Source organism: Camelus dromedarius, chromosome 5, assembly GCF_036321535.1.
Source record: "Camelus dromedarius isolate mCamDro1 chromosome 5, mCamDro1.pat, whole genome shotgun sequence".
NCBI lineage: Eukaryota > Metazoa > Chordata > Mammalia > Artiodactyla > Camelidae > Camelus > Camelus dromedarius.
This window is the reverse complement of record NC_087440.1, coordinates 69,259,954-69,272,651: the sequence shown is the minus strand read 5'-3', so window position 1 is coordinate 69,272,651 and position 12,698 is coordinate 69,259,954. Positions and strand designations below refer to the sequence as shown.

The window sequence follows — 12,698 nt, the reverse complement described above, 5'->3', positions numbered from 1 at the left end:
TGAAGAGTGTAATTTTCTAAGCATTATAGGATACAGCCAGAATATGGAGATCCGTTCTATTGCCTTAGGGAATCCAGATTTTTTCCTTTCTCTCTAGGTAAAAGAGATCTTCAAGAAGTCACCTTTCCTGGTACCAGATGACAGTGTTAGCATCATGGATGGATCCTATGAAGGTGGGAGAGGTGTTGTTATATATTCCAGCAGGGGAGGGCCAGGGTTAATAAAAGATCTGATTAAAGGAACCAGGAACAGAGATGGAGGGGCTGAAGAAAAAGGAACTAAGTAAGGAGAACAAATAAGCAAGGAGAAACGGGGTAGCAGGAATGGAAGGATGAGGATAGGGAAATGTGTGCTTTAGACATGAAATTTAGAGAGAAAAAGAACAAAGATAGGGCCAGGTAAGAGGGGAAAATGCTCTGGATGTGATCGTTGTCTTTCTTTTTTAGGCATATTAGCTTGGGTTACTGTGAATTTTCTGACAGGTAATACATTCTTAAGTTTATCTAAGACCTTAACTGGGTTTCACACATGATCAGGGAACAAAAATACCTCTTTAATTTTTCCCCTGTATTATTCTTTCTTTTGTTTTTAAGAAACAAAAAAGTGGTGGGGGAGGAAAGACAGGAAGTTAATGTTTATTACCTGCCTTCAAGGCCTCAGCTGCAGCAAGAGTCCTTGTAGTTTAGCATTTGCCTGCAGCGTTTGGGGCTGGGGAACAGTGGAATATTTACAGAATTCCTCCAATATATGACAAAAGCAGGAGAAATCGGAAACAGAGGAGCGTTGGGCTGTCTAGGAGGCAAAGATGTTCAGAGTTGGCTCTCATTCACAGGTCAGCTGCATAGCCACAGCCAGGAGACTGTGGGGACCCTGGACCTGGGGGGGGCCTCTACCCAAATCACATTCCTGCCCCAGTTTGAGGTGAGTCATATACATATGAAGATCTGGTTAGCAACCCACTTGGCAGGTGTATCAAGGTGCTAAGAAAATGGTAGCCCATTTCAGATAGCAGCTCCACCACAAAAAGGCTGAGTAGAGTCAATTAATGACTGAGTGAACTTCCCCTCACTGTTCAGAGTTCCTTTGATTCCTCGAGCTTTGTGAGTTTAGCAATTTAATGTCTCCTTCATCTCTGATTTTTTGGGGGGAGGAATGCAGATAGTGGTGATAACATCTTCAGATAATTGCGATCCTGAATAGTTTTTTGCTTTTTCTGATTTGCAGAAAACCCTGGAACAAACCCCTAGAGACTACCTCACTTCCTTTGAGATGTTTAACAGCACTTATAAGCTCTATACACATAGGTGAGGAGGGGGACAAGGGAAAAATAATAATACTTCACATTGTATGATTCTCCTAACTTTTCAATGCATTTGCACATCTGTTATTGCATCTGACCAGTCTTACAAAGTCTTTGCCAATCCCTGAAGGCCTGTTAACTGAAACCCAAACCACTTACCAAAGCCCAAGGGACCCAAGAGATTTCTCCATTCTTGGCCTCAAAAGTATATAGTTAACAATGATATAGCAAAAAGTAATGTAAGAATTTTTAAAAGGTAATGTAAAAGTAAAAGATAAATAATATAGGAGTAAAAGCAATGTAAGTCAGGTTTTCTCCAGAAAGGAGATGCTTGGAGAAGGTTTGGCCAAAGTTCTGTATCAGCTCCTTTTAAGCTGACTTTCAGACGTTCAAAATCCAGCCTAGAATTTGATCAGAGTGGGGCTGGGCGGTAAGATAATAAGAGATTTCCTGGGGATGGTTCCCAGGGTGGGACCCTAGGAAGTGTCACTATCTCTGGCCTTTAAATCATAACAGTGGAAAGTTCTTGCATGGCCTTGATCTGAATTGTGCAGAAGTTACTGCTTGTTGTCCACATGAAATGAATAGGTCACAGAGGGCTCCCTCCCTCTAGAGGGAGACAGAGAAACCATGTTACTTTTGGATGAAGGACCTTTAGGCTGGAGAATTCAGGACCAGCATAAAATTAGTCAATCCTGTTTTTTACAGTTACTTGGGATTTGGATTGAAAGCTGCAAGACTAGCAACCCTGGGAGCCCTGGAGACGGAAGGTTCGTCTGGGTACCGGTGCTGGTTGGGTGAGAGTGACACCAGTGCTCAGCTTGCCTTTACCCGCCCTCTGCCGTGATTCTGTGGAAGAAAGGGTTATGCAGAAGTAGGAAATAAACATTGTATAATGAGCACAATAATAACAAATTCCTTTTCTACTTAATGGGTTCAGATGTTTGGGTATATATTATTAGCCTTTTACAACATGAAGTCTGTTTGTATAGAGGAACGGTCTGTAGCCAGGAGGCTGAAGTATCTGTAGAAATTCAAGGCTCAGGAGCTTGCTCAAGCCCTTCGTTTTACCTGGGAGGTACAGGCAGCAGCAGTTCATTTACAAAGTGAAATAACTGAACAATTCCATTCCTCTCGTCACTGGTGGTAAAAGGGTTAAGAGCTCAGCTTCTGGGGTCAGGCAGAACTAGGGTCAGTTCCAGTCTTGAGATTTGGAGCCAGCTAGCTCACTTTTCTGTGCCCCTTTCTTTACCTTAAAATAAAAGAGATTTTGCATTTAATGTACTTTGTGTGGTGCATGGTTCACAATAAGGTATTATTGTGATGATAATTGTATAGTATTTCAGAGTTTACATTTTCAAGTGTATTTTCTTTAAATCTCACAACAACCAATGGGAAAAGTAGGACAGTATTTTTTCCTTTTTTTAGAAAGGCAGTAACTTATTCCCATTGTTGGTTTTAGATTTCTTTGAGATGTGATGAAAATCATCAACCCTTCTGCCAAATGCACATATGCACAGAAATTTATCTGTAGTTTCAGGGGGTCCACCAACCCCACAGAACCCATCTACAAACCCTGAGTTAAGAATTCCTGCCACCTTGATAATTCCTGTCAACCTTATTGGCTTCTTGCTTGCCTTCCTCTTTTTCTCTCTCCCACCCTTGCCTCTTACTTTGTGGTCTGATTTCTTTCAGGAATCGATGGACACACTTTCCGGAGTGCCTGTCTACCGAGATGGCTGGAAGCAGAGTGGATCTTTGGGGGCGTGAAATACCAGTATGGTGGCAACCAAGAAGGCAAGTGATATTTTTTCACTGGTTGAAGTTACTTTTACAGTACAAGTCTGGAAAAGTCCCATGGGAAACTTTTTCCAGAGCTCAAGGGAAGCTTGTCTTTTTTTTTTTTTTTTTTTTTTTTTTTTGATGTGTAATCATTTTACAATGTTGTGCCAAATTCCAGTGTAGAGCACAATTTTTCAGTCATACACAAACATATATATATTCATTGTCATATTTTTTTCTCTGTGAGCTACCATAAGATCTTGTGTATATATCCCTGTGCTATACAGTATAATCTTGTTTATCTATTCTACAATTTTGAAATCCCATCTACCCCTTCCCACCCTCCGCCCCCGGGAAGCTTGTCTTTTGCAGGAACTAATTCTAATAGATCTTGGTATACCCCTGAGGAGTGATGTGAGGTGACTGCGAACAGGCAGCCGTCATTCTGCATTCAGCTCTTCCCTTGCCTGTATCGTAGATCCCTTAGAAACCTTTTCTCACCCTAGTCTGATGTATTCAGAGTCCCTGCCCCTCAGCAGGGTGAAACTGTTCCGGGTTCAATTAATGTTTAGCTATTTCAATTATAGTAAAACTGGAAATTAAGATGACAGGAAGAATAATTGATGTTAGGTATTAAGAAAGGCATAGACCTAAACTCACAGAAAGAACTTGATGTTTCTAGCGAAGGAAGCAGACGGACCTCTGCCTACCGTTCTCATGAATACTGTGACACGTAGTGCTTGGCAGCAGCTTGAGGTCGGCTGTGGCTGGTTTTGGTGAACACAGTTTAGAGACAGAGCCGCTGTGGAGAAGCAGGGTCCTTTCCTCCAGGGTGATGAGGCTGCAGAAGTTTGCCCAGCTTTGTCTGTGAGCCCTTTGTCCTGAGCCTCAGCTCGCCTTGATCCTCCTGCTGTTTCTTCTTTGGCTTCAGCAGCTTGCATCTCACGTTCTCACCTTGTTCCTGTGCACCTTTGCCCCAGCAGGGGCGGTGGGCTTTGAGCCCTGCTACACTGAAGTGCTGAGGGTGGTGCAAGGAAAGCTTCATCAGCCAGATGAGGTCCAGAGAAGCTCCTTCTATGCCTTCTCTTACTATTATGACCGAGCTGTTGACACAGACATGATTGGTAAGTTCACTCCAGGTGTCGTCCAGGGAGGAAACTGGGCAAGCTGTGGTGGGAAAGGGAATGGGACAAAAGGAGTGTTGGACATGCTTTGTTGATTGTGTGTCACCCTAGTTGAGTGACACTAGTCACCTAAGTGAGAGTGAACATGACTGAGAATCTCTGGGGGCTGGAAGATAGCCTAAACAAATATACGTGCAGTCTTTTCTTTTTTTTTAACATTTTTATGGAGGCATAACTGATATAAAATGCACATTTAAAGTGTACAAGAGGGGAGGGTATAGCTCAGTGGTAGAATGCATGCTTAACATGCACAAGGTCCTGGGTTCAAACCCCAGTACCTCCATTAAATAAATAAATAAATAAACCTAATTACCACCCCCCCCAAATAAATAAAATAATAATTTTTTAATTTAAAAAAAGTGTAGTTTGGTAAGTTTTGACATATATATACACCCATGAAACCATTGTGAAATTCGAGATAATGAACATACTCATCACCCCAGAAAGTTTCCTCTTCCCCCTTTATAACTTTTTTCTTAATCATAATCATACATTTTGTTTAGCTGTGAGAATGTATATATGTCAGCTGTCATGACCTGAGATATTTTCTAATGTGTTTTTTCAGTGGGCCAATTTTTAAACTGTGGTTAAATATACATAATATAAAATAGACTATAAACATTTCTAGGATAAATTTCTTATGTTTCCTTGAAGGTTTGTTTTGTTTTGTTTTGTTTTGTTTTGTTTTTTGCAGGGGGAGGTAATTAGGTTTTATTTATTTAGTTAGTTTTTTGATGGAGGTACCGGGGATTGAATCCAGGACCTCGTGCATGCTAAGCATGCGCTCTACCACTTGAGCTATACCCTTCCCCCTCCTTGAAGGTTTTTTGACGTCAACTACTGTTTTGTTTCATTTCAGATTATGAAAAAGGAGGTGTTTTAAAAGTTGAAGATTTTGAAAGAAAAGCAAGGGAAGGTAAGTGTCAGTGGAAACCCTTGAAGGCGAGCCTGCGAGACTGCGCCCAGAGTCATCTGACGTGTCTCAGCCAGCTGAAAGCCTCCCAGAAGGCTGCTTTCCTGTCTTTGCCAGGAGTTAAAAGCATTAAGTGGCAAATAAAAATATGAGAATACGAGGGGCTTTGGAGAAATGGTGAAGACCTTTTCTTCTTTCTTCATTTCTTTCTTCCTTTTTATAAAATTGAAATAGAATGTTATCAGTGTTACTGAAACACTGAGCACCAAAATATATGGGAAATAGCCACAGAGGCTTCCTTGAAAGAGTCCATCAAAAATAAAAATAAATGATCTCATCCTCTGGCTCCGAAGTAGGGCTAACTGGTATTTCCCTGTCTTCTGGGCCCCAGCATTAATAATATCTAAGGGACTTAATTGAAGTAAGCCCTAACAATAGGTCATAGAAATTTAGCAAATAACCTAGAACCTGTCTACCTTTGAGTAGATAAGATGTCACATCATAAATATGCAAGTTCTTGAGAAACTGGGGTCCTGCAGAGGCTGTCAGTGCACATTTCTACCTCCGAGACTCCCAGGCATCTGGGAGCAGGAGATTGGAGCATTCTGCTTTGCTTATTCTCAGTCTGTATTTAGAGAAAATCATATACCTCTCAGTTGGCTGCAGACTTGAATGCCATTCTTCACTCTCTCTCTCCTCCAGTATGTGATAACTTGGAAAACTTCACCTCAGGCAGTCCTTTCCTGTGCATGGATCTTAGTTACATCACAGCCTTGTTGAAGGATGGCTTTGGCTTTGCAGGAAGCACTATCTTACAGGTAAGAGAGGACACCAGAGTCACATAACAGTCTTTTTATTTGGGAGTTGGAAAGAAAGAGTTAAAAACTTGTTTGGTAATCAGAGTGGCTATAGGTGGAATTATGAGGTATTTTTATTCAGGCTATGGACAAGGCACTGTACAAGTCACCATGATGTGGGAAATTACCTTGTTGGAATGGCAGCCTCAAAGTACACTTGGCCCTTGCACAACATGGGCTTGAACTGGGTCTACTGATACGTGGATTCTTTTCGGTAGTAATACTACAGTGCTACACAGTCAGCGGCTGCTTGAATCTGTGGATATAGAGACATGACTGTAAAGTTATATGCCGGTTTTCAGGTGCTTGGGGGTTGTACCCATAACCCCCTGAGTTGTTCAAGTTGTTAATATACTGTATATTACCAGGCAAGCTATCCCAGAGGTCACTGAGCAGAAAGGCTTGCAGCCCAAATTAAGATCCCCAGGCCACGTGGTTTATTAAATCAATTTCAAAACTCAGTTGAGGAGCAAGGGAAAAGAAATGGATAGGTGAACGCACAGGGTAGGGAGCGAGCAGGACAGCAGTGCGTTAGTTCCCAAATCCTGGGTTCGTATGTCCTGCCTCTTCTCCACTGCTGATAGTACATTACAAGTACTGCAGTTTGCTTGAGGGGGAACGAGGACAGAGGTGCCTGGGGCCATCACACAGACTTGCTCTGTCTGGAGCAGCACAGGCACGAGTACACTGGCCAGTAGCGTTAGCTCACTCCTTAGCCCGTTAGATGGTTTTGTTTGGCAGAGGACATGAGGGACCAGAAGGGTATCACCAGCGAGTGCTTATTTAAGACCTTGTGAGTATTGAATGCCATGTGTCATGTGTATTTTATGTGTGCCTCATATATTTGGTGCCTCTTGGGTCTTAGGTCCCCCTTTGTCTTCCAGCCTTTTCTATAGTAATTTATTTATCTATTCCAAACACATTTTGAGTTTCATCCATCCCATACACTTTATCTTCTATAGCATAATTGAATAATTGTACACTATAGTTATCAAGATGATTAAGATGTAATCTTTGTCCTCAAATAGCATACACTTTATTAGAGGAGATGTGACAAAAACATAGCTATGGCACAAGGCATCTTTGAACGTGGGTCCAGTAAGTAGACTGTACCTTGTTTACAAAGCCTCCTCCTTCTTTCTTGCCACTTCCCCTTCCTGGGTCCTGATTTTCAGATGAGTTTATATTATATTGCCCCATTTCTTGTTACACAGATTTCATAAATTCATTTCTACAAAGGTATTTGGATTTAGTGTGTTGTTACACCTGCTGAGAATTTGAGTTACTTGCCAGTAGAGTGTGTAGCATAGTGTTTAAAGCATGGGCTCTGTTGTCCATCAGATGTGGATTCAAGTTCTGGTTCTGCAAGCTTACTAGCTCTGTGACCTTAGATGATCTACTTCCCCTCTCTAACTTTTAGGTTCCTCATTCAAAACACATTAGAGTGCCTATTTCATAGGGCTGTTGTGAAAATTGAGATAAAACACAATGCCTGGCACATGGTAAATTATTAATATTGGTATGATTGTTAGTGTAGGCATTTCACATTGACGGATTTGTGGATAAGAGAGGTCATCCTAAGCCCTCAAAACATACTAAGTTAACAACTTCCTCTGCTTAGGCATCAACAATAACCAAGTCATATAAGGACAATTTTCTCCTATTTCCATTTCTAGCATCCTTTTAGTCTTTATTTCAGTGGCAGCAGAATTTGAATCAGGGGTGGGCAATCCCCTTTTCCAGAGATCACTTCACCCCTAGGTTGTCAGCTCAAGTCCTGAGGACAGAGGAGGAGCGTTTGGGGATGGGGATGGGGACACCTGGTTTGACTCAGGTGTCACAGACTGAAATCTCAGAATAATTATTCCCATGCCATTCTTCCCAGTTTTTAACACAGTGACTATAGACCAGATTTCATCAGGTCAACACAGAAGTATTGTGTCACAGGAAGTTAGTACTAGACGGAAAGACTAAACCCCGTCCACGGATTTCGAAACCTTTGTGTGGGGGTGGGGGATGATGGTGGTGTCTTTATTCAACAATAGCTTATGCAGAATGCCAGTAAAATGATACAAATGGAGCTACCTGGTTGAAGCAGAGGTAAGGGGCCTGAAACTCCTTCACAATTTTTGTCTCCTTTTCTCCTTTGTGTTTTTTTTGTTGGGGAGGGAAGGGTGTGAATTAGGTTTATTTATTTAACAGAAGTACTGGGGATTGGACCCAGGACTAGCTCTACCACTGAGCTATACCCTCCCCCTCTTTTCTCCTTTGAATCACTTCTAAGGAACCCCTAGGATTCTGAAGAAAACAATTTGATAAACACTAATCTAATCCCCTTGTTATGTAGTTGAGGACATTGAGTTTAAACTTTTGCCCAAGGTCACTGAACTAACTGAATCAATCGAAGCACGACCCGGCCTAGAATGCCTCAGATGCCTCGGTTGATTGCTGGTGCTTAAGAAGATGCAGTTGCTTACAAAGTATAAAATAGGAAGCTTAGTATGTTCTTTCCTACCCCAAATCTGTTCCTGACACCTGCTATATTTAGTTTCAGGATTAGGGAAAGCATTCAGAAACCTGTCTCATAGGTCCTTCTAGAAGTCTTGTCTGAGACCACTTCCTGGGGCAGAAGATTCAGGGATCAGATTGGCAGGTGGAGAAGCAATAGGCAGTGGCAGGAGGGAAGCTTATAGAGAGGGCTGGGGAAGCCTCCAGAGACTTGGTTTTGGCCTCATGGATGATCTTGGCAGGTATTCTCTGCCCATGTTGTACTTGCTAGAGTTGAATGAAAATGTGAAGACTTTTTTTTCTCCTTCCCAACAGCTCACAAAAAAAGTGAACAACATAGAGACGGGCTGGGCCTTGGGGGCCACATTTCACCTGCTGCAGTCTCTAGGCATCTCCCACTGAGGCCACGCCCTTCCTCTGAGGCCTGCATTTGCCAACAACCTTGTTAAAGAAAGAACGAGAAAGGAGAGGACTCAGTCATGTTCTGAGCTGGGCTAGGGACAGCCTAGACTGAAGCCCAGCAGCTGGTTTCATCAGGAGGAAGGGGCTTTTGTAGAGTCTAGAGTTGGGTTTAATTAATTTTACACATCTAATGTGAACTGTTTTCCTAACCACTCTTCGTGCACAGCTGGTACCAGTGTCTACATCTTTGAGATTCCTTGTGTTTCACAAGAGCCAAAAGGAATAGCTTTGGAACCTAACCTTGGAGAACCCAGGGACAGAAACCTGGGAACCAAAGAAAAATCTCACTTCAACTCTTTTAGTGCCTCATTCCTTTGAACGTTTTTATTTTCCCCTTACACGTTAAATTAAGCTGATTGACTACAATCCCATGACCTATCAACACCAGTATTTCTTTCTTCCAGAATCTTTGCCCTGTCCCACTTTTATCTACACTCATCTGCCCTAAAAAAGAAAGAAAAAATACATGGTTTTGCTTTCCATGTGTAATTTAAAGAGAAAAAAAAAAAGGTACCATATCTGAAGTTGTGACCCTGCTTTGTGTTAGCTCCAATCAGCCAGCGGAGAGCCATCCCAGATCTTAGCGGGGTGGAGAGCAACTCCTAACGGGGCAGATCCCAGCCTTAAGATAGGAGGACATCCAGTTTCTAGGGACATATTTTGGGAGTGTGTGGCTGCCTTGTGTAGACCACCTTCTTTTAATCAACTTTCTATCAGTCAACCCTGGGATTAGTGAACATATCCAGCCTTATAGGAATGTGTGTGTTCAGTGCCAGTACCTCCTCCCAGGCTAATGTGTTTATAGTAATTTGTCATCCTAAGCTTGTTTGCTTTGTATTTCTAAGAAATGCATCTATACCTTAACTTTTGGTCTGTAGAGAGAGGCCTGTGGCTGTGCTGGTCAGGGATCTAGATTTTGGTAATAGCCCTTTTCAGTTTGCCCTTTTATTCTGTTTCTTCCCTGGCCCCTGATCATTTTAACTACCATCATCTAAGTTATTTGTCTAGGTCCAGGGTTTCTGAGACCCTTTGGAGGATACCTGACAGTGGATTTGGTTGGTCATTTTGGCCCACATCAGTACAATGGATTCTCACTTTGAGTTTGAATGTTCAGAGCTCTTGATTTTGTGAATTCTTTCCCCCAAAACTCACTACCTTGTACTTTCCACATGACCATCATTTGCTTCTTGTCTGCCCATTCAAGTGCTCTTGGATGTGAAAGATCTTCCTGTAGTCTGGCTCCTTTGCCTTTTTTCTTTACCTTCAGCTTCTTCCCAGCAGAATATATCTCCCCAGACTTGTAGCTTTCACAGTGGACTCTCTCAGCTTTTTCACAAAAGGTACTAAATACACCCAGCCCTCACACCAGTTCCTGGGGAACCTTATTTTTAAAGGTATTCCATTGGGTCTGTATTTAACATCTGATGTGTACAAGTAACTAGGCAAATTTCTATATCCTCATCCCCCAAATTTTAGTTTTTCAATTCAATGTGAAATTTTTTTCATTCTTCACACCTTTGTTTAAATGGAGGTACTGGGGATTGAACCTAGAACCTTGTGCATGCTAAGCATGTGCTCTACCACTGAGCTATACCCTCCCCGCAACACACACTGATTTTTAATTATACTGAAGTCACCTTTAAACCTATTGTCTTTTCCTTGAAAAATGCTAATACATAATGAAATAGAATCTTCACAGTTGGAAACAGCCCAGATATATAATCCAGTCTTCTACCCATTGCAGAATTCCCTTAACATTTCCAGCTGGTTGTCATTCAGCTTCCATTTAGGGATGTTTTCAAACATTACTCATTCTACTTTGGGATTGCACTGATGTTTAAAAATCCCTCCCTCTGTTGAGCTGAAATCTACCAATCTTCTCAGTGGTCTTAGTTCTGCTCTAATCCCTCCTTCCACAGCCTTTCAGTCTTTTGAGGAAAACTCCCAAGACTTTCAGTCTCCTCTTTAACATAACCACATGGCTTTTGGACCCCTTCCCATCTTTGTCAGAAAAGTAGGGTGTTAGAGCCAGTCATCACACACTAAATGTTGTTCCACATGATTAGAGAGAGACCATTTCTTATTAGAAACCAAGTTGTTGTCCCAAAAGATAGATTAGCCGTGTTCACTGAACACTCCTCCAGCTTGATGGCTCCAGAGAGGTGAGACTCCCTGGTATTCATCACCACAGCACATCTCTGAAGATTTCCTTGTAAATAAAGGCCACATATTGTTCAGCAGTCACCCCAGATACTTTCAGAACTTGGGTAGCTGCGTTGTAACTTCAGAAATATATCTACATATTTTCTGATAATCTTGATTAGACCAACTGGAGAATTAACCAACTTATCCATTTTTAGGAGCAGTTTGTAATGAGAATGTTTATTTCTTAGAAAAAACAATTTGTCTACAATATCCTTTCTATCCCTTGGTATGCCTTTTGGGCCTCTTATTAAAGGGTCCTACAGTCCTACAGGGTCTCATGATGGTGGTTACATTTCCTTTCTGTAAATGTTATATATTTCAAATACTTAGGACATGGCCTGACACGTAGTGGATGTTGTATGTTTGTTGTCACCGTATGAAGAACATCCTCTGTGGGTTCTGGTTGTCCTTGCAAGGTGTGCCTTAAAAATTCATGTCTTGTCTGATTTTGCTGGCATACTTTTGAAGTCCATGTTCTCCTTGTCTGGGCTACTTTCTCATTTTCTGTGAAAGATGGCCTTTTTTTCACTACAGTGACCTTCCTGGACTCTGCCAGCAGTGAAACAGCTTTTCCCTGTAGCTGCCATCTTTCATTCTGGGCACAATTTTCCTGAGATTCCAGGGAAGTTTGTCACACCCACACCTTTTTTACTCTAGTATCATGAATTTTCTGCATTTACCTGAAAATTAACAAAATTTCCCATTCCTTCAAAAATATTTCCCAAGAGTAGCTTAGCTTGGTTCAAAAGCATACTGTTATCTTCTCCTTTTATCTTCAAATCAGACTTCTGGGCAAGATGTTCTTTATAGTAGACAAATCTAATGGATCCAAAAAGCTCTTCAAGAGGCATCTCTGGTACTGTGAGGTAAGCGCTTCAAAAATGCACAGCAAAACCACCCAACCCCCACCTCCCAGCCAGGTCAGCCACCAATCTGCAACCAAACATGAACAAATTCTGCTGCTAATCATGTTTTTCCTTTTGACCTGGTTCCTGAGGTCTTTAAACCTGTGCAATGAAATTATTTATTGTCTTATTACTGAACAGACAATGGTGTCCCACAGAGGAAACAAAAATAAAATTGAACTATGGTGCTGTGATGGGGAAGTAATAACTAGCATTTTAAGATCCGGTTTTCTTTTCAGAAAGTCTAGTATACCTATAACAAAGGTTAAAGCAATTTCTGTTTGATTCTGCACTCTAATGTTATACATTTTAAAACAGCAGTTCTAACAAAAATGCATCAATTGATTATTTCTAATTCTTTATCTAAAAATTATATAAATTTACAACCAGCATTTTTTTTAATTGTATAAATCATCTCTTTAGAAAGGATTGCTAACAAGTAAAAATGAATGAGACAGCACCTTAGCAATTTTTGTTTTAGTAATAAAAAGCTCTTTTCAGTCAAATCATAGTCTTCATTTGGAGTTTTTTCTTGGCTTAGTTGATATGCCCTCTTTACAGCAAATTATCTATCACTCATCA

At 41.3% G+C, this 12,698-nt stretch overlaps 1 protein-coding gene and 1 long non-coding RNA gene across 3 annotated transcripts in view; one reads left to right on the top strand and one right to left on the bottom strand.

Annotated features, from left to right (window-relative positions):
- The window catches only part of ENTPD5 (ectonucleoside triphosphate diphosphohydrolase 5 (inactive)), a 32,166-nt gene extending 19,544 nt beyond the window's left edge, over window positions 1–12,622 (top strand). The window contains exons 8-17 of one of the 2 annotated variants that reach the window (XM_064486105.1): window positions 98–173; window positions 447–482; window positions 833–921; window positions 1,225–1,304; window positions 2,009–2,097; window positions 2,996–3,097; window positions 4,066–4,206; window positions 5,126–5,182; window positions 5,882–5,997; window positions 8,860–12,622. In XM_064486105.1, coding sequence (XP_064342175.1) covers window positions 98–173; window positions 447–482; window positions 833–921; window positions 1,225–1,304; window positions 2,009–2,097; window positions 2,996–3,097; window positions 4,066–4,206; window positions 5,126–5,182; window positions 5,882–5,997; window positions 8,860–8,946 — 873 coding nt within the window. In that variant the 3' untranslated portion in view covers window positions 8,947–12,622. The remainder of the gene's footprint in view (window positions 1–97; window positions 174–446; window positions 483–832; window positions 922–1,224; window positions 1,305–2,008; window positions 2,098–2,995; window positions 3,098–4,065; window positions 4,207–5,125; window positions 5,183–5,881; window positions 5,998–8,859) is intronic. The other variant, XM_010976529.3, reaches the window with a different exon arrangement.
- Window positions 2,012–5,944, bottom strand: LOC135321325 (uncharacterized). Its single transcript, XR_010381029.1, has 3 exons — window positions 5,829–5,944; window positions 2,372–4,249; window positions 2,012–2,149 (listed from the first exon to the last, which is right to left on the bottom strand). It is a non-coding gene; the product is annotated as an uncharacterized LOC135321325 (long non-coding RNA).
- Window positions 12,623–12,698: the final 76 nt, after the last annotated feature.